Source organism: Struthio camelus, chromosome 3, assembly GCF_040807025.1.
Source record: "Struthio camelus isolate bStrCam1 chromosome 3, bStrCam1.hap1, whole genome shotgun sequence".
NCBI classification, from domain to species: domain Eukaryota; kingdom Metazoa; phylum Chordata; class Aves; order Struthioniformes; family Struthionidae; genus Struthio; species Struthio camelus.
Genome location: NC_090944.1, coordinates 25,018,041 through 25,040,921, shown reverse-complemented (window position 1 = coordinate 25,040,921; position 22,881 = coordinate 25,018,041). Strand labels below are relative to the sequence as shown.

General features: G+C 43.7%; 1 protein-coding gene across 3 annotated transcripts in view; it reads right to left on the bottom strand.

The window, feature by feature from the left end:
* Positions 1-550: 550 nt before the first annotated feature.
* ADAM17 (ADAM metallopeptidase domain 17) overlaps positions 551-22,881 on the bottom strand; it is a 36,605-nt gene continuing 14,274 nt past the window's right edge. For 2 of the 3 annotated variants that reach the window (XM_068937207.1, XM_068937208.1), the window contains exons 4-20: positions 21,892-22,025; positions 20,884-20,972; positions 18,896-19,064; positions 18,065-18,195; positions 16,735-16,824; positions 15,580-15,693; positions 14,885-15,029; positions 14,258-14,346; positions 12,048-12,200; positions 10,984-11,183; positions 9,878-9,981; positions 9,082-9,216; positions 7,837-7,967; positions 6,542-6,620; positions 5,389-5,477; positions 4,610-4,666; positions 2,026-2,605 (exon numbers count right to left, since the gene is read on the bottom strand). In XM_068937207.1, the coding sequence (XP_068793308.1) occupies positions 2,255-2,605; positions 4,610-4,666; positions 5,389-5,477; positions 6,542-6,620; positions 7,837-7,967; positions 9,082-9,216; positions 9,878-9,981; positions 10,984-11,183; positions 12,048-12,200; positions 14,258-14,346; positions 14,885-15,029; positions 15,580-15,693; positions 16,735-16,824; positions 18,065-18,195; positions 18,896-19,064; positions 20,884-20,972; positions 21,892-22,025 (2,260 nt within the window). In that variant the 3' untranslated portion in view covers positions 2,026-2,254. Of the gene's footprint in view, positions 2,606-4,609; positions 4,667-5,388; positions 5,478-6,541; positions 6,621-7,836; positions 7,968-9,081; positions 9,217-9,877; positions 9,982-10,983; positions 11,184-12,047; positions 12,201-14,257; positions 14,347-14,884; positions 15,030-15,579; positions 15,694-16,734; positions 16,825-18,064; positions 18,196-18,895; positions 19,065-20,883; positions 20,973-21,891; positions 22,026-22,881 lie in introns of all 3 variants that reach the window. The other variant, XM_068937205.1, reaches the window with a different exon arrangement.

The following is a 22,881-nucleotide window of genomic DNA, read 5'->3' as shown; positions in this document are numbered from 1 at the left end:
ATTCCCTTCAGCATCAAAGTCATAAACACTGTCCATATGACATGCGCAGTGAGACCACTGTTCTCCATTAGCACACCAGGCAGCCCTATAGGTGCGGCTCTGTAGAGCAACAAACCAGCGGCTGCTCAGAGCTGGCTGCCACAGGAACTGGATTTCAGAAGGCGGGGGCAGCTACTTCACACTGGCCCTAGTGTGTCCCTGCAGCCCGAGGCACTGCTGGACCTACCTCCCAGGCTCACCTCGTCCCCAAGGAAGCCAGTGTCTGTGCTCCAAGACGTCACCAGGCTACAAACCAACGTGGGATGAGGGGGGCGACAGGCACGCGCCCTTCAAAAACGCACTCCTGCAGCAGCACAAACACAGGATCACCTTGAACACTGATCCATCCCTTTGACACGTGCCTCAAAAACACGAGATACTTTAAAGCCACAAGTTACAAAGCAGCTGCATTACAGATACAAAGACTAGAAGAAGAATTGAGATCTCCTCTAACAGAACTGCACAGAAACAGCTCTTGTTTAATTGAAAGTCACTTTTTTTTTTTTTTTTTATAAAAAGCTTTTATTGTATTGGGAATTAAGTTAACTCCTCTCACACATTTACGTTTCACTGATTCAAAAACAAACAAACAAAACAAAACCCAAACAAACCAAAACCAGTATATAAAATACAATAGCTAGTCAGATAGGAATACCATAAGGCACACGTTCAAGTATTAGTGTAACAATATCCTCAGGTGGGGAGATGGGGGGGGGGGGGGGTTTCCACACACTTCTTTCATCACAGGTTTGGTTACTTTCTCTCACATTTAAAAAATACAAAGGCTTTCCCTAGATAAGGTTCCTTGGTGGCTGAGCACAGATTTGTTACTAAAAGTTAAAATGGTTCTATGGTTTTCTAAGTTTTATGTCAGTTTTGTTAATACATAATTATGTGAGAAAACAGATGCAGAATGAAGGTCTTTCTTTACCATCAAAACAGTTGCTCTGCGACTACTGTGTCAGTCCATCTGCTACTAGGCTAAAATATCTTTCATGTACCGTTCCCAGCCAGCAGATTACACTTTACAGAGCTCTAAGTTTACGTGCACATGTATCGAACTAGAGGACGTTGTTAAAGCTACAAACTTTTAACATTATATTGTATTAACTGTGTGGAAACTTGAATTCAAGAAGCCTCCTCCTTAGTACTTGCCCTCTAAGTTTAGCACAGCTTTATTTGTTTTTAAATTAAATTTACCATTGTTTTTAAATAACTAGCTCCACTGCAATGGAGTGCAGTATTTTTTCAATTTTGTAAAGGCAGTAGGAGCTTCCATAGGTCAAACAGACCCTGCTCTCCTCTTTGAACATCTCAACAATAGTATTACCTACTTAAAAATAACATTCAAAGAGACATTGCTGCACTCAAACCACCACTGTAAACAGTTAGTTACAACGGTCCTCATCTACAAAAACTGTTTTCTCAACGTACGCTTCTCTTTCTCCTTTCAGACCCCTGCAGCACACGAACCTCTTACTGCAGAATGAGAAAACTCCCAACTGCAGCATTTCTCTGCAATGAAAACACAAAAGCAAGACAACTTCACAGCCAGACATAAAAAGGTTTCAAGCTAGAGGAGCATTTCCATGTATTAGGTTTTACAGCTTCTGTGCAACTTTTGATTTTAGAAGTTGTGTATGTTGAACTCCTTGATTCTGATTATGCATCTTCATTATACACTGTTAATTTTCTTTTTTAACCTGTTTCGTTAATCTCATTTTGTTCTCAACATACTTGCGAAGTTTAGATTTTTACTTACACTGCTAAATGACCTACTTTAAGTGGAACATACTGCAGTGTTTCATTTTGTTTAAAAAAGACCGTGATTTTGTCCATCAGTGCTGTCAGACTACAAAACATTACATTATAAAAAAAGGCTGATATACACAATCCAATATCCAGAAGGATATTCTGTTTTGCACCACAGGTTGAAGGAAATGTTAAAGGTCAAGAAAATAGAAAAACAAATCCAAAAGCTTCAAAAACAAGCTAGTTCTAGTTTGGATTTTTGTTTTTAGAAGATATAATGCTCTAATAAATGTAATTTAAGGAAGGTCATACACATGACCAGCATCTGCAGTAGGTCACTTCCTTATTTCGCCCACTCCCTCACAAAAATATATATACATGTATTTATATGAATGAAATGGTTTTAGATCCAAATGAACTTATTTTGCACACACAAGTCATACATTTAGAAGGCAGCAAGACACTAGCATTCTGTTTCTTTGCTGTCCACTCGGTTCTGGCGCTGGAGTTTGAAAGACGAAGCTTTCTCACTCCTAGTGACAGGATGGTCCGTCAGGTCCTCAAAAGATTTGGCAGCCGAGCTGCTATTTGGGAAAGGGTCCTTCTCAAACCCGTCTTCATCAATATGAGAGTCAGTGCTGGGGTCTTCCTGAATAGTGTCCATTCTTTGGTGGTCCTGTTTCGGTGCCGCAGCTACTACTGGCATTGCCACAACAGGCTGCAGCGGCTGGTGTCGGCTTGTCGACTGTGCCGTGGGGAAGGGCTTGACAATTCGCACGGACGCCGAGTCCAGGCTGCTGAGCATCTCCACGTTCTGCAAGACACAAACAGCCAAGTCAGGTAGGAAGAAGCAACCAGGTTCTCACTCAAGCTTTCAGTTTTGCACTGTTTTCAAGGGGAACAGGCCAAGGGCACCTTCATAGGAGCACCTGTGCTTTTGTTAGAGCAGTTTTAAAAGGCTACTGCTTCCTCCTCTCCATTCCCAGCAGAGATGTGGTAACTGCCCTGTGCGTGCGCTGGGCTAAAGCGTTAGCCAGGCTGAACCCTCTGCAGCAGGTGGTAAACAGGGTTTGATCTCACCCTGTTTCACCCTGGAGTAGGAGCATGGGCCCAGCCACATGTGCCCTCTGAGGGCAGGCGGGAGGGACAATATTTTTCTAAAGTTGCTCAAATGTGATTGCAAGCACTCGTCTGATCCTGCATGAGCCATGCATTCATCTCAGTGCCCTGAATGCTTGGGAGGAAGAAGCCAGCAGGAACAGCAATTCACATGAAGCTTGGGGGTTTTAGCCTCAGAAGGAACTGACAGGCTAAACAGAAATGCAACACAATCTGGTTTTACAGTAGATTTATACTTACATAAGAGCAAGGGAACATCCAACAGAAGTAGTTTTCTTGCACTGTTTTCTTTTTAGAAATCTGACTACATCAAGCATTAAAGGCAGAAAAGCCCTTTATCTCTGCTGGTTCCTACTCCACACAAAGCAGCGTGGGTGACAGCTTCTCTGGTACAGAGCTGACAACTCAGCAGCGCCTCCCCAGGGGCCTCCAGATGCTTAACAGTGCTTTGGTGAAATGTGGGATTCGAAACGTGGGGTCAACTCAGGCAACACTGAGAGCTCACCGCAGGAAAGCGATCAAAGAAATGGCTTATTCCACATCTGCAACGTGAGGAGTTCCCTGTTTCAGCATGTTCAAGAAGCTGTGCTGAACACAGGGGTCAAAGATCCGAAGGGACCATTGTGATCACCCTCAAATTCTGCAACCCAGATTAGGTTAAATCCTATTGTTTTCTGCTTCAATGTGAGAGCATGTTTTGAAAAATACCCAAAGACTTCCGGGTGTGAAAAATCCCCATAAACCTTAGCATGTGCTAATAATGGGCCAGGGAAGGGGAAGAGACAAGGGGATGACACAAAAAGCAGAACTAGGGTTCATGTGCTACTACTGGTGCTGCATTTTCCCACTGCTCAGTTGGCAGAAGATCCAAAAGATACAGGCTGTTAAACTGGTGGTGGTGCAAGAAGCCCACTACACCTGTGCTCTACTGCTGGACCTGCTTCTGGGATGTTTCTTGAGAAGAAAAAAAAAAAAAAAAAGATGTAATAAAGATTTAACGTGATTCTTATGGCATCTGAGACCAACTAGGGGAGGGCTCACGCCAAGATCCCCTTCAGTTAGCTCACAGTAGACTACAGAGATGATCTGTCTCAGAAGTCTTTGACTCCAACATGCTTCCCCCAGTTGCTGTACAAGGGTTCTGCAAGGCCTCTTTTTCCCTTCTGTCACAGACGGGCAATACTCATATGAATACTTCATTTTCACAATAAAAATTGGGCTGTCAAAGCACTGGACAGGATACCCAAAAATCTACATCAGAGGGTGCCTTGGGCTGGAGTGCAGTTACTTATCTAAGCAATCTTCTCCTCAGCCCCTCTCCCAAACCAACATCTACACAGAGAGAGAAACGTCAGTGTGTGACAACTGACAGGTCCTCTCACTCTGGGGCCAGCTTTCCTGGAAGCAACTAAAAGGCCTCAGCATATCTGGCTCGTGGAGGTCGACTCCGGCAAATGACCATTCTGCTCTTACAGCAAGTTAAAACTAGACCCACCAAGCTGCACTGCTTGATACATCAAACAGCAGCTTGTTCAAGACGACACCATTTTTCTCAAATTGATTAATCTGTCCACAGCTCTAGGCACAGGGCTCCAGGTTTGTCTATCATTCCGTTGATGAATACTCTGCAAACACCTTGGGTTCAGTTTAATATTCATTGGATAGCTTTCTGCCAGTCTCTAATCAGATAGCAACTTACACTGGGACAAAAGAGAGACTTTGTGTTCTCCTCGTACTGCTTGTCCAATTTCTTGTCCTATTGAAAAAAACAAACAAATAAATGTAAAGCAAAAGACACCCCCTCCCCACCTCAAACAACAGCATCAGTTCCCCAATTGCAAGCAGGGTCCCTGTCCCAGTTCACCAACAGGGACACAGCAGGGAGCGGTGGTCTTCTCCCTTTACCTACACCCCAGGTCTTCCATGCCTTCCCATCCATCCCAGGAGCGCTCCTGCGCACAGCAATCCTCTTTGCTCCAACTCCACGCTGCTCCACGCTCAGCAGTGTTGTGCCACGCTATGCCCTCCTCACTGCGGTGAACTTTCCCCTTACGCGTCCACTCAAGCCCAACCAAGGCCACTTCCTGCCTGAGGTCTCCCCACAAAAATTTTAAGTGCCTTGTTTCCTAGCAGAGCTTTTAAAAACTTGGGAGTCTAATGGAAGCTACCAAAAATCTCCTTGGGCAAAATTCTGGAGGCAGAGGAAGAAAATCTGTCTATGAAAGAAGAGACGTAGCTCGAGGGAACAGTCATGGGAGCGCTGGGCTCACCAGAACCCTGCAGAGTAAAGCAGGAGTTCTGCCTCTCGAAGGAGCCGTAAGCCTGCAAGCAGACAGTGTTACATACGCTGGCTTCTCTCCCTGGGATTTGCTAAAAGCTCCCCATCACCTTCTCCCACAGACATCTGCCATTTCCTATATGGAGGGTTCTCTTACAGCTCAATCCAACAGAGCAATCATCTCAGCAGAGCTTACTCACCACGCAGTGCACAAGGATGCTGAGAGGAATCCAAAAAAGTAAGGAGAAGACGAGCACAGAGCCCACTATATTGTCCGCTAGGAACTTCCCTGTGAAACCAGTCCAAATCAGTCAGTTGTCCACCAAATGCGGCACACAAACCCCCATTCGGCTGCCCTTGCCCCCACAAGCCCCCTCACAGAACTTCTCAGATAGGCCCAGGCTGCAAGACGAGGCTGACAGGATAGATCTGTTTACAAAATTGTACCAGATATGCTAACAGTAACGGGTTTTTACCTCTGTTCTCCTCTGATGAGGAATGCCAACAGGCCATAACATTTAATATTAGTGGATTAGTAACAGGCTATATTTAGTTAGCCAGGCTACCTCTCCCACTTACAGAAGACACGCTGCGTATCTGTTGTCACATGCCTGTAAAATCGGGATCTGTTAACTACATGCCTCCACAAACACTATGCCTACTTTCAAACATCAAGGGATAAAAAGCATCTCTACTGGAGCAGACTGAAAAGCTTTAATAATTACCTCGGAAATAATTTTTTGACCTTAGAACCTTAGTCAGAAAGCCCCAAACCCACACAATTAGCCTGCATATACATAACATCACTATAAACTTATTGTTACCCTATCGTTACAAAAGCACACACTAATTGATGCTTTTTTGTACCCTTACAGTGAAACGTAGTTACACCGAGAGGCAGCTACATGCCTGGATTTCACTGTGGGGATCAAGACCAAAGAAGCAGGTGTACAGTCCCCGGCCAGTGACTCATAGAGCCCCACAGCCTGAGCTGGATTACCTCCGTGATTTTGTTAAACAAGAAAGAAATGAAGTTTTCATTTCCCGATCTGTTGGCATTTAAACCCCACTGAAAGGTCTACTTCAACTACAGCATGCTGAAGCTAGCTGATGTCTCTGGAGACTGTTACTGCCTTTCCTCCAAGCGGCCTACTTTTTGGCAGTCAGACAGAAAGTTTTCTGAATAGGTACCATTTAAAAGGCAACATCAGTACTTGTCAAACCTAATGCAGAAGTGTCAGAAACACAGCTACTAACTCCCCTTGTCTACAGATGAGTAAAAAGTCAGCTACCTCCCCCCATGCCTTTAGAAGTACTTGCCATGGGCTAAAAATCAAAGGCTATATATCTTACCAAAAGTATTGATGCTAAGTTGGTCTATGAAATCCCAGAATCGTTCAATCACATCCTGTACTTGCTTCTCGCATTTGCCCTGCAAAAGTAAACATATATTTACAAAACAATCTCATACTATCTAAGGTTTAACTCTCTTTCTCTTGGGGAAAGAAAAGGATGCAAAGATTGCAAAGAAATAAAGAACTGCACAGAACAAAGAAGCACTTCACACGTTCTGAATACAGATCACACGCTCACTCCCAGGATTGGCAGTCCTTGTGTTTGTTTATTTATTTTTGACAAATTGCTGTCTGAAAACAGATGTAGTTTTAATATCTGAAACTTGCAAACATTTTCCCTCTTCCTCCCATGTTAAGGGACATAGAACTGAACTTTCCAGAAAGGCTTAGGCAGTGGAAACCTTCGTTCCCATTAACCATCAGGGAGGCTGAATATCCTAGGAACCCAGGGTCACAGACAGACTTCCAGATCTGTCTGCGCTGGTTTAATGCGGGAGGTTACTGGTCTCTCAGTTCTGCCAGCAGAAAGGCTGGGGTACACCCTCCCAAATTCACTTCTGCCAGCACTCAGTTTAACTTAGACCATCAGGGTCTGCAGGCTCCATGACCGTTTGTGCAGCCACTTGCTGGAAGTGCTCACTGAGCACCAGCAATTCATCACAACCTCTCTGCCACAGGCCTACTGCCCCCTTCAGATACTGCCAGCTAGATGTTCACACGACTGCTCCTTGACCCGATTCATTTAAGTCAAAGTTAATCAGGCTAACGGGAACAGCTGGAACAGCAAGCACTGCTAACCTAGCTGAGGTGGTGGCAGCGCTCATTCACTTCTGCCACACAAGCTGCCGACTGGCTGAGCAAAAGGCGGGTAATAAGCAATGGCAGAAGGTAACGTTTCACCTTGCACAGTTCTCTGCAGAACTAACTTCCATCTACAGACTCAGACACCCTTTAATAGTTGCCCTGGATCGGGCAAAAATGAAGTGTTTGACTTGCTCTTTATCCAAAACCTGATCTTTTCACCAATCCCACTTCTCCTCCAGGACAGTTTCTTCACATTACTCAGGAGATGAGGGGGGCTATCAGCACACCCCACAGTACCACGCACCCCAGGAAGGCAGGTTGTCTCCACTAGCCTCTTCCCCTCCCGCCTCACTGCACCAGTATCACAGTGCTCAGCCGCACATCAAGCTTTGGCCTCTCTGTATCAGCACAGCCTCAGTCACAGTGGACTCCAAAACACCCAGCCATGGAAGCAGAGCTTGCAGTGCACTGGCGTCTGGGAAAACTTACATTTGTATCACAGAAGCCCACAGTACAGGGCTTCCCCTTGCGCAGGAACAGGAACTGGTTGTTAGCATCGACGTACGGGATACACCTATCCTGCTCGTCCCGGCAGCACACCTTGCAGGAATTATCAGTTTCTGAAATAAAGCAACACACTGATTCCTTTGCAGCACTGAGTCACCTGCATCCCATAACCATGCAGTATGCCCCAAGCGTCCCCTGGCTGACTGTGCTCCCAGACAGCCTTCCCAGAGGGAAGGCAGAAGCGTGCAAGTCACCCAGTTTTGGGCACTCAGCTGACCAAGCCTGAAACTCAGCCACCTGCCCCATGCAATAGATTTAGGGACACAGTGGGAACAGCTCCTCTCTCCAAGCCGATACCCCAATGCTGCAGGGTGAACAGGCAAGTGAAGAGGTTCCAAAAGCACCCAAGAAGCAAAGTTAATACTTCTTGGTATTGTGGGGCACCTGTGAAACCAAGCAGCAACAGCCTCAAAAGGCAAAAACAGGCAGAGCTGGAACGATGCTGCAATCTTTGACCCTGGCTTGAACCAAACTGAATACGGGAGGAAGGAGTCTCTAATCATCTAGAAACATCTGGCAAGAAACGCCTTCCTTCAGCAAAAGTGATTAAACTCCAGGTATCCTCATCCTTGGGCTAGGAGGGTCTGTCTCAAATGGAGCTTACAGCAGCTCCTTGAGCTCTTCCTGCGAGGCTTTCTTTCTGCTCCTAGCTACCTTACCATATTTAAGAGCTAAGGCAGAGGGAGAGCGGTAGAGCCTATTGATAAAATTATAAGCCAGGCAGGTTTGCAGGAGCAGGGAACTGGCTTCAGTGGTTCTATGTGCTCATGGCACTTAAACTACTTGCTAGAGAGCATCTTGCTAAAAGCCTGCCCAGAGGTTGTTCGGGATCTCCAGGCCACCAGAGAACAGGCAGACTTCCCTCCTACCTGCCTGCAGCTGAAGAAGGTGGCGCTCTCCCTCCTTCTACCTCTTCTGAATAGCATATGCCAGACCATCAGTCTTGTTTTACTGTCTTCAACTCAGACATCAGAGGGCATTTACAGCCCTTTTCCAAACAGCAAATACTATAGCAGGCGCCAAAGGATCAACAGTTTGGGCTTTTTCAAAAACTCAGTGGGGTCCAGAGACTCAGCCCTCTTCAACAGGTGACCCCAGAATGCCCTCAGTGCTGCCTGCAGAGCAGGGCTGAGGGAAGGCGTTCACGGTCAGTCCCGTTTCACTCACCATTACACGCGCACGACCGTAGGTTCCTCTCCCTCTCACAGAAAGGGACACACTCCCCATCCTTGCACTTCCCCATGTCCACACAAACCGTGTCATCCGGAGCATTCCCTGGAGGAGGGCACTCACTGCTGTTCCCTAGAGATGGAGGTCAAGAGGGTAGAAAGACTGTTAGAGCAAAGGGCAGAACACCTAAAGCGGGCAGGACAGGAAAACGGAAATCCAGACTCAACCCAGGGGTGAACTGCAATAGCTTGTTTCTAGCTTTCCTTTGCAGGCTGCCTGCCAAGTCCTCTGAGGGGCAGCAGAAACTTCGGAGGCTTTCGACAACCCAGGCATTGTGGTACTGCAGTGACCAGGCAGTAGGTCACAGATGCTGGACAACCACCACTAAAGGAGAAGCAGCTCTGACTTGACTCCTCGCCTCCAGTAAAGATTACGAGGAGGACGCAAACAACTGGGAAAGTGAAGCAGAGTCACAGTAATTCCACCCTTTCTACAGCAAGATTCAGTTTATTCCTGTCCCTCCTAATGTCCTGTTCCCTCTCTTTTTCTTTTTTCTTTTTTTTTTTTTTTTTTTAAGAAAAAAAAATTTTCATGTTCTCCTGAGCTGTAAATCACCAAATGGCTCCTGAACCACAATGAAACTCATTATAGGGCAATTTAGTGATGCTTAACTGGTCTCTAAAATTAGATGTACCGGATGAATAAAGGGCACTAGTTTGAAAGCTGATCGAACAAGACACTGAGCCTGAAGCATTTGGCTAGCTGATGTGAAGGGGACCGAACAATGTCCTACCAGTGCAAAAAGACTCTCCTTTACAAGTGGCATTTATGGCTTCTTGGCATTTTTTCTGTGCACTTTCAAATTGGCAGCCTTTGCAGCAGGGGCTGTTCCGATCACTGTGGAAAGATCAAAATGAAAGGAAGAAATATAGGTTGTTTTAAAAAGAGTATGAGCATGACAAAGTCAGGGAAAGAGGTTATTTAGAAATAAAGCTATTTCTTGGAGACCAATTTACTCACTCAAAACCTTTCCACCTTTTGCATCCTCCCACCACCAACTTCCTACACACTCATTCGCTCTTCTTCGTTTACCAACGGAGGTAAGCACACAGAAAACACAACGTATTGAGAGACAACATAAGGACCCTCATATTTATTTAAGGCACTCGGATCTTCTTCCTGTCTCCCTCGCCGACCTGCTGTGCAACTTTGGATAAGATGCTTCACTGTTTCCTTCCTCCAACATTTTTCTTCCCTGGAAGCTTTACTACTCCTTACTCTTCGCTCTTCCTACAGGCTAATACAAGAAGGCCCTTAATACAAACACGTTCATTACAGTTGAGGGAACTTCTTGCTAAACCACAAGCTTTCTCCACTGTAACATAGTGCAGAGCTGAACTCTGAAAACCAGATTGGACATGGCACTGCAACAGTGCCATGACACCACAGAGATAGAACAAGAATAGGAAGAGGGCTAAGTCGGTGCATTCACTGTTTTGCCTGCTCAAGTAAACGTTGCAGCAGTCTTGTGAGAGTAATAATAATCAATCCCAGTTTAAAACTGTCTTGCAATGCACACACAAAAAGACGTAGTTCGCATAGAAAATTTTAATATTAGCTTTTCTGACTGCTTGAGTTTGATCTTAACAAGAGGAAATAATTTCCAAACATGCAGCTACTGACATTGCTCAGAAAAGTAACAGAATGCTCCAGAAACTAATGTATAAGAGCAGCACATGCACACAGCACCCTTTCCTGGAATCCTCCACTGCCTTCATCTGTTTGGCCTCAGTCAGGAAACAGGTCTGTGATACTGCAGTTGGCTTTCTGAGCTTTCAACCTAGCCCCATAGCCATTCTCTTCACTCCCCATGAGCAGTTGCAGCTTCTTTCCCCTTACCTGCACTTGGCACCATCTTTCAGTTTGCAGTCTGCAGAGCAGCAGGGATCAGCTTGTTGGTACAAGAGGCCGGGATCGCATTCTTCCCCTTCATCCACCCTGGAGTTCCCACACACTTTGTTGTTGCGCTCTTTGAAGCACTCCTGAGCCTTGATCTCTATGGTCCTATGGATGGATTTTTTGCTGCAGCTTGAGAACATCTAGAGAGTCGTGAGGGGAAAGAGTAGCACTGAGGAGGAACGCACCTTTCGGTTAACAAGTTGCATCTAAGGCAGACAGAGTCAGCCTCCTCAGTCCTCCAAATTCTGGTGTCTTAGGAAACAATTATTCTTTCCGTATTGCCACCTTGATAACTTGAGAGAATTTAAAGACAGGAAAGTAATGTTTGGGTCTATGAAGGATGTTGCTGCATTCCAGTGCGCACACACCCACGCACCGTCTGGCTCTGGGTTGCAGAGCCATATCCAGTTCTGCCACTGCTTCGGGAGCACTCGCAACAATCGCCCAGGAGGAAATGCGAAGTTGCAGCAATGGGCAGAGACTGTGCTGCCTCTTGGCAACAGGATTAGGTGTAAACCTCAGCAAGTTAGACTAGACTAATCAGTTGGACTAATCATTGCCTTGAAAATCCTGGTTTCTCATCTGCAAAACAGGCACAACGCCAGCTCCGCATTGCCATGTGCAAGTCTGAGACGGGTAAGCACCATGCTTGTGTCGGACAGGCCTCTGACAGAAGAGCCATAGACCACTCAAATGATATTTAGAAGCCTGTGCTTGGTGCTGAAGGTCTCACATTTGACTCTTGCTGTTGATTTACCTATAACAGCACACAGCCACAGCTAACATAAAAGCCTGGGCATGCTATAAGCAGAGCTCAGAAACCAGAGAGGAGCTTACCTTGCAGAGAACACAACTGCACGCAAGCTTGTTTCTTCTTAAGGGCAGTCCTTTAAATTCTCACTGTTTTTTAAGCTACAGGAACCATTAACTAAATAGACTTTCAGTGCAGAGGGTCACTGACTGTAGCAGAGACTTATACCTCAAAGCAAACCCTGCAATGATACCTTGTTGTTTTCATGATCTCCACTGACAGCGATTGGATACATAACGTATTTCCCTCCCTGGTCTTCAGTGGGGGCACATTCTGGCAGACTGTCAGGATCATGCTCTGCTCCAAAGTTATGTCCCAGTTCATGAGTTGTAACCAAGTCTGCCTCCTATTTTAGACAAGAAAAAAAAAAAAAAAAACACTGCTTAAAAAAAAAGTTAGTCTGAGCAGGACAGGAGAGAAGATCCTGAATACTTCCAGGTCACTTGCATTTCCAAGATATACTTGGTTGGAAAAGCAATTTTACCCACTGAAAGTGGGGAACTAAAGACGAGCAAAACTACAGTGCATTTCCAAAGGTGAATTCCAGGACTAGGTTTGAATAGTAGTAGAGGCAAAACACTGTCCTAGAATACTGATTCAATTTTGTTTTGAATGAAGTGCAGGTACTGAAAGTGTCAAATTTAAATAGTCGGAGGGCATTAAAAAGTTCAAACAAAAACAATCCAAATGAACATCTGAACATCGTCTACCATGATTAGTCAATCTTTTGTTTAACTTATCTTGCCTCTAGAATTACTTCCCCTAAACAGATGATGACATTTAGAGCTCTGAATAAGCTCTCCTATTGCATGAGCGCTAGGAAAACCATCTACAAACAGCCCAACAGGGACGGATTTGCAAAACCATGTCGCAAGACAGAACTCCCTCTGCTGAGGATCCAAAACCAGCTCTGCCTCCTTGCGCTGTGCACCTCTCTGCATGCCCTTGACCAGCAGATGGTGTCGGGCTCGCAAAGTAACAACCACAAACAAATCTCGCACAGAAATAAAAGTTAACCACAAGGAGACCGAGCGGCTCCTGAGAGAGGGAAGCAAGCTGGACAAGCCAACCGTTGCTCCTGCTGCTGGGCGGGCCCCGGGGAGGACTAAGCACCGCAATAATCAGCGGTCAGTGCTGAGCACATAATACACGAGTCAGGGACAGGAGAGCTGCCCAGAGCGCTCCTGTGCTTTGTGGAGTTCATTTTGTGGAAGGATTTTAAGCAGGTTTTTTTTTTTTTTTTTTGGAAACCCAAGCAGATGCTGTGAAACGTTCCCTGTGAAAGCAATCCACAATGCTCACACTGACCCACTGCGTGGCGGAGCTGTGCAAACGGCCATGCCAAGCTCTCTGGGGCTTTTGTGACCGCCCCTAGGAAGAAGTCAAACTCAATTTCCTTTCTAATCCAAGACTGAACTCCAGCTTGGAGGTTGAACAGCAAACGCAAATGGCATGGCAACAGCTAGAGCGCTTTGTCAACATCTCTCTAACACAAAGGTTCAGTGTCTTTTTCTAGCTTCTTGACAGCTTCTGTGCCAAGTTTTAGCCCACACATCAATTATGAATTCCCTTTAAAATCAGACTGCAGCAAAGCACAGCTGAGAAATCAGCAAAAGAAAAATAGGTCCAACTGCAAAGATTTGGTAGCTGCAAATGAAGGCTCTGCTCTGGTATCTTTACAAGCGGGACAAAACTCACACTCAGGCCTTTAGGTATTTGCTATCTCATCAACCACGACAAAAAAATTCTAGAGAGCATCAACTTACGTTAGGGTTAGTAATAGCACTAACAAGCTCTGTCCCTTTGATTGTTTTCTTTTCTATTTATTCGGGGAAAAAATAGAGGAACTTCATTAAAAGACCAACATTGCCTTGCAGATAGGAAACAGAGCTGGCATAAGCAATCTTCCCTCTCTATGTTGCACATGTACATAACCGTAAAAACACATAAGTCTTTCTTATTTCAGTCACCAGACTAACTTTATTCTTACTGCAAGTCTACTTGCTGTATTGTACGGCTTTCTCTGAGGTTTTTCTTTTCCCTGCCCCAAAGCAAAATACGTTTGAATTCATCTTTGGATTTCAAAATCCTGTTTACATTTGGATGATAACTGCCCCTATCAGACACTGGGTACATTTCCTCATTACTGATCCCCACTGCATTCAGTCTTCATTTTTGTCCCTGCTGCCAGGGGGAGTCAGGACTGACTGGAACTGAGGAGGGTTTTGTGACCTGCATCCTTGTCCCCAGGGATCTGACCCAATCTCAGAGCCAGCAGCTCATTTCAGACAGATATTGGAAACTTCTAACGTCCCGAGAAAACACAGGACCAACAAGCAAGTACATAAACCAAACCTACCATATACCCCCGTTCACCCTGTGCAGAAGATGGTGATCTCCTACCTTTGTGAGGATAGTTTTCCCATAGTTCTTGGTGCTGGTTAAGCCACTGTTCAGATAGATGTCTTTCTTGGCAATTTGACTGTAATAAGCTATAGAAATGAAAGAGAAACAAGTCAAATTGTAAAATATTCTTCTTAGGGTGTTTTTTTAGGGGGAGGTGGGGAGGGTGGGAATTCACGCTTGAGAAAATAACAGCTTTACCATGCTCACAGACTCACCAGTGAGACCCTGCCTTTTCCCAGTTTTTGCAGGAGGGAATAAACGGCTCACATATTACAGGAAAGGAGAATATAAGAAATATCCAAGACAGTAACATCTGCAACTTCCAAACTGCTGCAAGACATACCTATGCAAAGTAGCACTCAGTCTAGCCAGGCCTTCACACAGCTTGTTCCCTTTGGAAAGCCTAATGACTTTTATCCTTCCCTGCCACCTCCTCCTTGCTTCAGCCAAGGAAAAGGCCATCCCTTCTATCCTGACCTCAGCCACTAGACACTGTGCAAGTGACACATCATCCCCCATGGAAATTCTAAGAGGATTAAATACAAAGACTAGTTTTCAACACACAGTTGGGATGAGGGGAAACACACACACACACACACACACACACACACAGAGAAGTCTTGCCTTTTGGACAAATGCCACCATGGCTGTTAGGCCTGGGAGAGCCGACATAAGCCAATCCAAGCGTTCCCATATCAAAATCTTGATATGTAAAGAGATGAGCAAGGCACACGTGAGCTGCTTTCTCAGCAATATCAAAGCTAAATTGCTTTAAAGAAAAAAAAAAAAAGTCTTAGCAAAACATTTTATGGTACGTATCAAAAATATATTGATAAGAATGTTTATCTAACGAGGCAGGCATTTTCTAGATCTGATTAAGTGGTAAATGAGCAGCTGCTTTTCTCTCCTACAGAGCTACAGGAAATTAAATGGATACCCAAGTACATTGTACGCGTTTATTTACATAACTGTTTATTCATTTCGCTTTTTGAAAGAGGGGGGCAAATCAAGTGCAATAATGCGACAAAGGTCACAAGCTAATTAGTCTCAGGGCCAGACAAAATTCTCCTCTTTACACTTGTACAGGCCTGTCCTTCTGACATAAGCCACGCATTAATAATGCTAGTTGGTTTGCTCTCTGCAATCATACAGTGAAGCCCCTTACCACGGGCTGCAGTGCACATCAGCTAGTTTTTCTTTGTGTAACATCTGTACAGCATGTGGAAGAAGTACAAGAGTTTCATCTGTTACTAAAGAACGGCTGCATAAAGCGAGTAACTCTCCGTATAGGGTGCAATTTGTCAAGGGTTACAGCCTACCTCTAGCAGCATTTTCACATCCCAGGCATCCTTCTTATCATCTGGGTGACTTTTTGCCATGTTGTAATGCTTATCTCCAGGCTTTACAGCATTTGGTTCATTGTGGATGATAATCTACATTTAAAAAAAAAAAAAAAAAGGCAACAACAATATAGAGGAATTTTGACCAATTTTATAGCTACAAAAAAAGCTTCCTCACTTCAAAATGTAATCCTAAATGCCTCAAATGGATCTGCAAGAAGCAAAACTCAGATTCCGCAAGCTCCCAATGGTAAGTTTTCAGTTACTACTAATTAAGATACATTGATCACATCATAAGCAACTAAACCAGCTGTTTATTATAGAGTAACATCATCAGTTTTCACTGTAATAGTCTTTTGAGATGTGTGCTACTCTACCAAAAAGCAAATACAATCAGGATTTACATTTAGTATAAATAACTCTAAACTCAGGCTTCTATTTAACCAGAAAACATGTTTAAAGGACTGCCATCTTCCCAGTGGCCTAGACCTCCCCCACCCCACCCACCAAAGCAGAGCGAGGTGTTCATTAAATTACTTCTCTAGAGGCCTTCCTAGCAAAGGGGCAGCTAGTTTGTACCATGATGCTCTACGTTCCACAGAACAGACAGACCCCTAATCATTTTAATGCCATTTCCCAGCTTTCTGTGCACTAACTTTCAGGAGCCAATCTGCAACCCTGTACCAGCCTGCTGTACTGCTACCACATAACAACGTCTAAGGTTAATGATTAAAGCTCCTCAGGCAGGGATTCATGCTTTTTCTTTTGTCTGAAGCACACACAGGCTTTGTAAGATAAGCACTAGCCATAGAGAGAAACATTAAATATTTGTGTAAAAGTATGTTTGACAGAAAGAAAAATTTTTCATATTCAGGAAGAAAGCACCTTTGAATTGAGATCAAGTACGGAAAGACTCCCTGTAAACTCCCCTCTCAAAAGCTGTGAGGAGCTGAAAACGGGCATGCTGCGTCAAATCGTTATTAACACCTCTGGTGAGAGCACTTCTGCCCGGAGTTAATAATGCAAGGTTTGATTATTTTAGCTCTAAACGAGATAAAAGAAGCAGAAACTCTAATATCTAAAACATATTCTTGCGCTTTAAATTTGAAAGCCTTTGCAGAGTTCAGTGAATACCTGCTCTATCTGTATGCCGTACCCATTGAAGGCCCCATTGTCCCAGGAAGTATTTCGGTAGATGTCATCTACTCTGTCTATCAATTCAATCTACGTAGAAAAGAAAAACAATTTATTTAGTTTCGAGCTCTCAGGTAGTGAAGATCAAGACACTCAGGGAAGCTGCAATACACTTATCTAAGAAGCAGTCATTTCAAAATAAAACTGAATCTCATAAAACATGGCAGATTATTCACTGTTCCAAAAACAACAGTTCTTGGATTCAGAAGGGTAGTATCAAGTATCCCTGAAAATTTTCCATCGTAAGAAAAAGAGTACAAACTTCGCCGTTTATCACTTTGATTTGTGCAGTGGAAGAGAGAGAATATTAAGAACAAGACATCTTGGGAAATATTTTTTTCATGTACTAGTTTTCCAGGCTTCCTTGAAGGGATGGGCAGACGAGGGGGTTGTTTTTACTGTTTTGGGTTCCAGCACTATGCTTCACTAGTTTAAGTGACTCCTGAGGCCTGGTTCCCTCTCCCAGCCAATAAACTGTTATTTTCCTAATTATGTTCAAGCATAAGGTTCCAGAAAGTCTCTGTTCAGTGCTTATAATCAACATCTCCTTTTGCAAGCTCTTCTCATCTTCTTACAAATCATCTTCTACTAAATATGAACCATCAAAATTGCTCAGAATGAAAGTGACATTCAGGAGCACTCGGTAATAGCTTATACTGTAGTTTTCCAGTCAGTGTGTTGTTTACAGCACACGTCCTCCCAGGAAACACGGCAGGAGGTTAGTCTGAAAGAATCATATATCAGATGCTGAGACAAATAGCATCTCTGCAAACACATGAATTGAGGCTCTACTACCTCCCGAACGTAAACATTTCTGGGGACAGAAAGGTCAGAAAGTCAGGAAAGATAGAGCGCTTAGCATTTCAAAGACTCAGGCTCAAAAAGAGACTCTTGAGAAACAGCAGACCTCCAAAAACGGTTTTATTTGTTTTTGTCTCCAGTTCCAAAACCCATGCTCTCCACTTTAGTGGAGCAGAAAAACACCTAGCAACAGCCTTTCAGCAAAGGCAGGTAAGACAACCCCACCTACAACCAAACTATTTGCTAACCACACTCGTTTTTAATTTTATTGTTTTGCCAGAGAATCCTGGCAGAAGTTGAAAAAACTCACACGAGTTGCTTGTGCCTCTCCTATCAACTTTAAGCATGCTTGGATCATTTACATCAATGCGAAGAATTAGGAGATTCTAGAAGCTGTGTTACAACTACTGTATCTTTTTTTTATTCCGCCATTTACTCTAGCAAATTATAACAGAGTAGATTTACTTACCAAATAGTTTATAGTAGTACTCTCTTCCCCACGGCCCATATACTTGAAAAAGCGATGATCTGCTACTACCAACATCTTGCAGGTGTTTTTTGAACTCTCTGAAATGGCTCTTTTCTCCCGATGGACACTTGCTAATGTGAACGTTTTAAACACAATTTAAAAAAAAGGATCAGTAGAGTTGCCCAGGATTGGCTATATTAATCCTGTTTGAGACACGAACACAACTTTTTTTTTTTTTTGCAGGGCGTGTGGAAAATAATTCTTCCTAAAGTTTTGTCTTCATAATAGCCCTCTACCTTACCCCTGTTGTAAGGAACGTATGGTGGTGAAATTGAGTTATAAGTAGATTTACCAACACAGTTTTCACAATCTATCACAACTCAAGACGGATTTTTTGAGCGACAACAGAAGCCAAACGGCGTCCTGCTGCACAGTGCATTGATGGACAAAGTTGTTTTAATGTTCACCTGAAAAACCAACTTGTACTGCTGTTGTCTATCGCAATAAACACTGCTTAGGCCTGACCACATAGCTTTCTCTATTTCGTCTATAGACCAGTAGAGCCAAACATCCTTTCATCAAGCCAGGAGGGAACAAGCCACCAGTAGTAACAGTTTATTCCTTTCAGCAGTTGTCAGGGCTTGGGGTGGGGCGGGGGGTAGCGGGGGAGGACTGTTGTTTCCCCCCCCCCCCACTGATGACTTTAAAGAGTTAATAGTTAAACTAGAAGCAGCAGAGATTACCGCCCAGGTTCTGGCCTTACTTGCCTACACAAACAGAATTCCAGCATTCCTTTCCAAGGCTCTGCTCTCCCAGCGTACGGGCGCTCACCTTCATTTTGCTTGCTATCTTCCAGTCCTTTCGGCAACAGTTCTTCTTCGTTCAGCTTTAAATAACCACACACTTTGGGGGACTGCAATCGTGAGAAATCTTTAATATCTTCAGATCTGTAGACCAGCAGCCTTCCGTCTTGCACGTTATCTACAAATCTCCAGAGCGGCTGACAGCACAACAAGCAAGGCAGAAATGCAACTAGTTAGAAATACGTGAACACAAAGATTCAGTTTATACAAATAAAAACCAAATATATATATATAATATATATATATATTCAACTGTCCACAGCTCTATGTGTGCGTACAGATACATACAAAAACATTGGACTGATCATTTTAGCCATAGAAATAAATCTACCAACAAAACTACTTCCACTAAAAAGCACTTAGAATTCAACCCTTCGCGCTACACAGGCGTCAAAAAAAACGAAGATTATCTCAACAAAGCAGCACCAGCCGTCTCCTAAGACCGTAGAAGGAACAGAATTTTCTTCCTCCCCAAAAGTGCAAGCTGAGCAGGCATCTCAGGGTTCTCTGTTCCCTCCCTAGCAATATTAAGCTAGAAGGTCTTGATCACCCTGGCAGATAATATATTTATAATAGTGACATGTTGGTCAAAAATGACAATAACAGCCGTAACAGCTATAACTTTACCCTACCAAATACAACACAGCCAAGAAACGTCCTCCAACCAAGGCAGAGCAGCACAGACTGTCCACGTCCACACCACAGAGCACATGGTTCCAGTCTCCTCCAGGCTTTAGGCAATGCCTTTCTGAACTCAAGACACTTATTTTTTAGCGTGTAGTGGTTTTAGTTCAAAGCAAAACAGTCTTGAAACACAAGAGCTGCACCAGCCCAGTGGCCACACGTCCACGGCAAGAAACCTAGGGTGCACGTTGCACGAGCTAGGGCACGGCACAGGGGTCTGCACGGAGGTTCACCACCCTTCTGAACGGCATAGGAGGACCACGAAAGAGAAGGCAGGCAAGAGCCTTTGGCCATAACACCTTTAGGGAACTGTCTCTGGCACGTGCATCATCTCAGACAGGGCCAGCTAGGGGCTGAAGCTGGCCCGGGGACGTGAACGGCGAGGCAGCACGGACAAGCCAGAGCCTCAACTCCATTGCCCAGCTTTATTCAGCTGCACAGATAGAGGTGCGGGGAAGGGACAAAGATGTGCTTAAATTACTCTTGGACCACTAATGCTCTTAGTCATAATCAAGCAGCTACTATATGCTCTCAACGCAAAACAAGTACAGTGGTTTTGGTATTCTGATCGCATATTTTTGTACTTTAACGTGTTTAGATTGCTCAAGTTTACCCATAATTCTGAATTTCCTTGGGTTTGAGACAATTACAATATCCATATAACACTCACCCATAGTTTCTATTACTCACCCGTTCTAATACAGTTTGCATCTGGGAATAACTGCATTGAACAACTCATTTAGGGTAGTTTTTAACTATATATTTGTGGAATATTTATTTTTTAATCAATAGTTTAAAATAACACAAGCAATGAAAATGGTGAAAAACAGAAACAAGACAGCAAAGAAAGAACATTTCCAAACAAAGCTCTAAGAATGGAAAAGTCTAAGATATAGCAAAGCTAAAAATCTTTAAAAGCTCAACAAACCTCCCCCTTGCTCAGAAGACTGCGCGCTTTGTGATTCTACGGGACACGACTGCCACTAATTATAAATGCTACTCATTTCAGTTTCTAACAATCTTTTCCTCTCCGAGATGTATTTTCTCCCAGTTGTATCTAAAATATGGAAACGTCACCGAATGGCACTCACTAATAAAATTTAACACTTGCAAAAGTCAACCGGTTTCATATTTCTCTCCTTCCTCCCTACTTGCCCCAAAACAAACACCACCACCAAGTCTATTTTGAACTACAGAGGTGTCAATTTGACTAGCTAGAAAGAAAAACACCCATACAGAAAGAAGAACATTGCTTTCAATAGTAAAGCATACCTCTATATTATATTCTTCTCCATCAGTATTGATTCTTACTGTGAAGTCTTCATCCCCAATATGTGCCACAACCTTGGAGTTATGCTCCCCTTCAACGTAAGTGAGAAAAAAGTAAATTAATTCAGATCTATTTGCACACATTCCTACAGAAACGTTGTGTAAAGAACAAAAACATCCCTCCCAACAATTTAAACTTCAAGCCAAAAATCTTTCCTCATTCTCTGCAGAACTCTACACCCAGAACTTTAAAAAAAAAAAAAAAACAAACAAAAAAACCACCCAACCAACAACCAATCCCTCCGCCTTAAATTCTCAACTGTCAGAGGAATCAAGGTTTTGATTTATTTAATTGATAGTTTTGCAGAAGGTGCTGCGATGGCTCTGGGGATTAGTAACAGGACACAGAACTCTTTGCCAACAAAAGCAGTTTGGCTCTTGCCGCTATCAGACAGCAATTTCATGGCGTCAGCCTGCATTCCAGCGGAGCAGACTTTCACCACATCACACAGGCAACATAAAAGTCAAAACAACTTAGCGGAAGCATTAGTGCTTGACTAGAAACGGAGCAAGACACCCTTTCTTCCAGCAAAATACTCTTATCAAGAATCACGTTGAAGCATTTTAATACAACCATCTAGGCAACACGACACGACCGCTACCTTGGTTTTGTGTCTTGTGACAAGAAACCCTGTTAAATCCTGCACTTCAGCTGGAATTAAAGCCATCATCCTCAGTTTAAAAGATCACAAACTCTTGTTTGAGTAAATTATACCGTGATGTACAGCCAAACTAAATGCAAGAGTCCTAATTTTTGAATTAGGACCTTGCTGCAACAGCTCAAGAATCAAAACACAACACAAAATCCAAGGGGCACAAGAATTAAGTTTACTTATTCATCCTAACTGTATTTGATGAAAGTGCCTGCAATATACCATTTACTTTGGCCAAGAGACTTGGGCAAAGCTGCGCTCTCTCAGCACAGACACACACAGTCTAGTCCATACTAACCAACGACATGTCCAGTGAAAAAGTCTTGCCATTGAACACGATACTCCTTCTCCTTGCCTTCACCATCCACAATTAATGCTTGAAATTTTTCTGAAAAGTGTTCAGCAGTTGCAGTTAAGTATAATTTAAAGTGCCTGTAAAAGAATTCATTGCCATTTATTTTTAAGCAAATTATAGACACAAGAGAAACAGACGCATCCGGGCTCCGTTTTACTGAAGGTCCCAGAAAAGGTGGAAAGCATTACGTCTGATAAGCAGGCTACAAGAATATATGCTATATAATTCATAACTGTAAACTGTTAGTTCTCTATAGAACATTTGTAAAGTGCCAAAGAGCTTTAATAAAAAGAAATTAAAAAAAATCACATCAAAATTTACAACAGTCAATGTTTGCTCATGATGCACCTTTTCCACAGGGGTTCAAGCAAAACTGATTACTGTTAATGATGCACTGATTTCAAAAAAGACCAAGGAATCTGTTCATCTGCTTTGTTAAGTTATGTTCAACTTCTTACTTTTCTGAAGTAATATAACTAGTAGACTCTAAACAGAAGTCTGAATTCTGTAGATTTTGATGAGAGAAAAATTCACAGCACACGGAGCATCACAATAATCGAACGCTATCACAAGAACCAAGCAGAGAACCTTCTCTGGAGAGAGCCGCGGGCACTCTTGGTCTGGGTGGGTTTCGCGCCACAGGCTTTGGTGTGCCCCCCAGCAACTGTTCTGCAGGTATCGCTGGCAGTATTGCGAACTATTTGTTGCAGCACAAGTCCACTGTGAAGCTAGCGTAGGCAAAGCAGTGCAAGATAGGGACCGGCTGGCCAACTTTTGATCCCATTAACCCTTTAAACTCACTACTTAAAAACAAACAAAAAAAAACCCAAGCATGTAGACGTAAGCAACAAGCACAGCAACTCGCATGACCGTTGCGGATTTCTGGAGGGGACAGATGAGGGAAGGCATATGAGAAACACAGTACACCGAGAT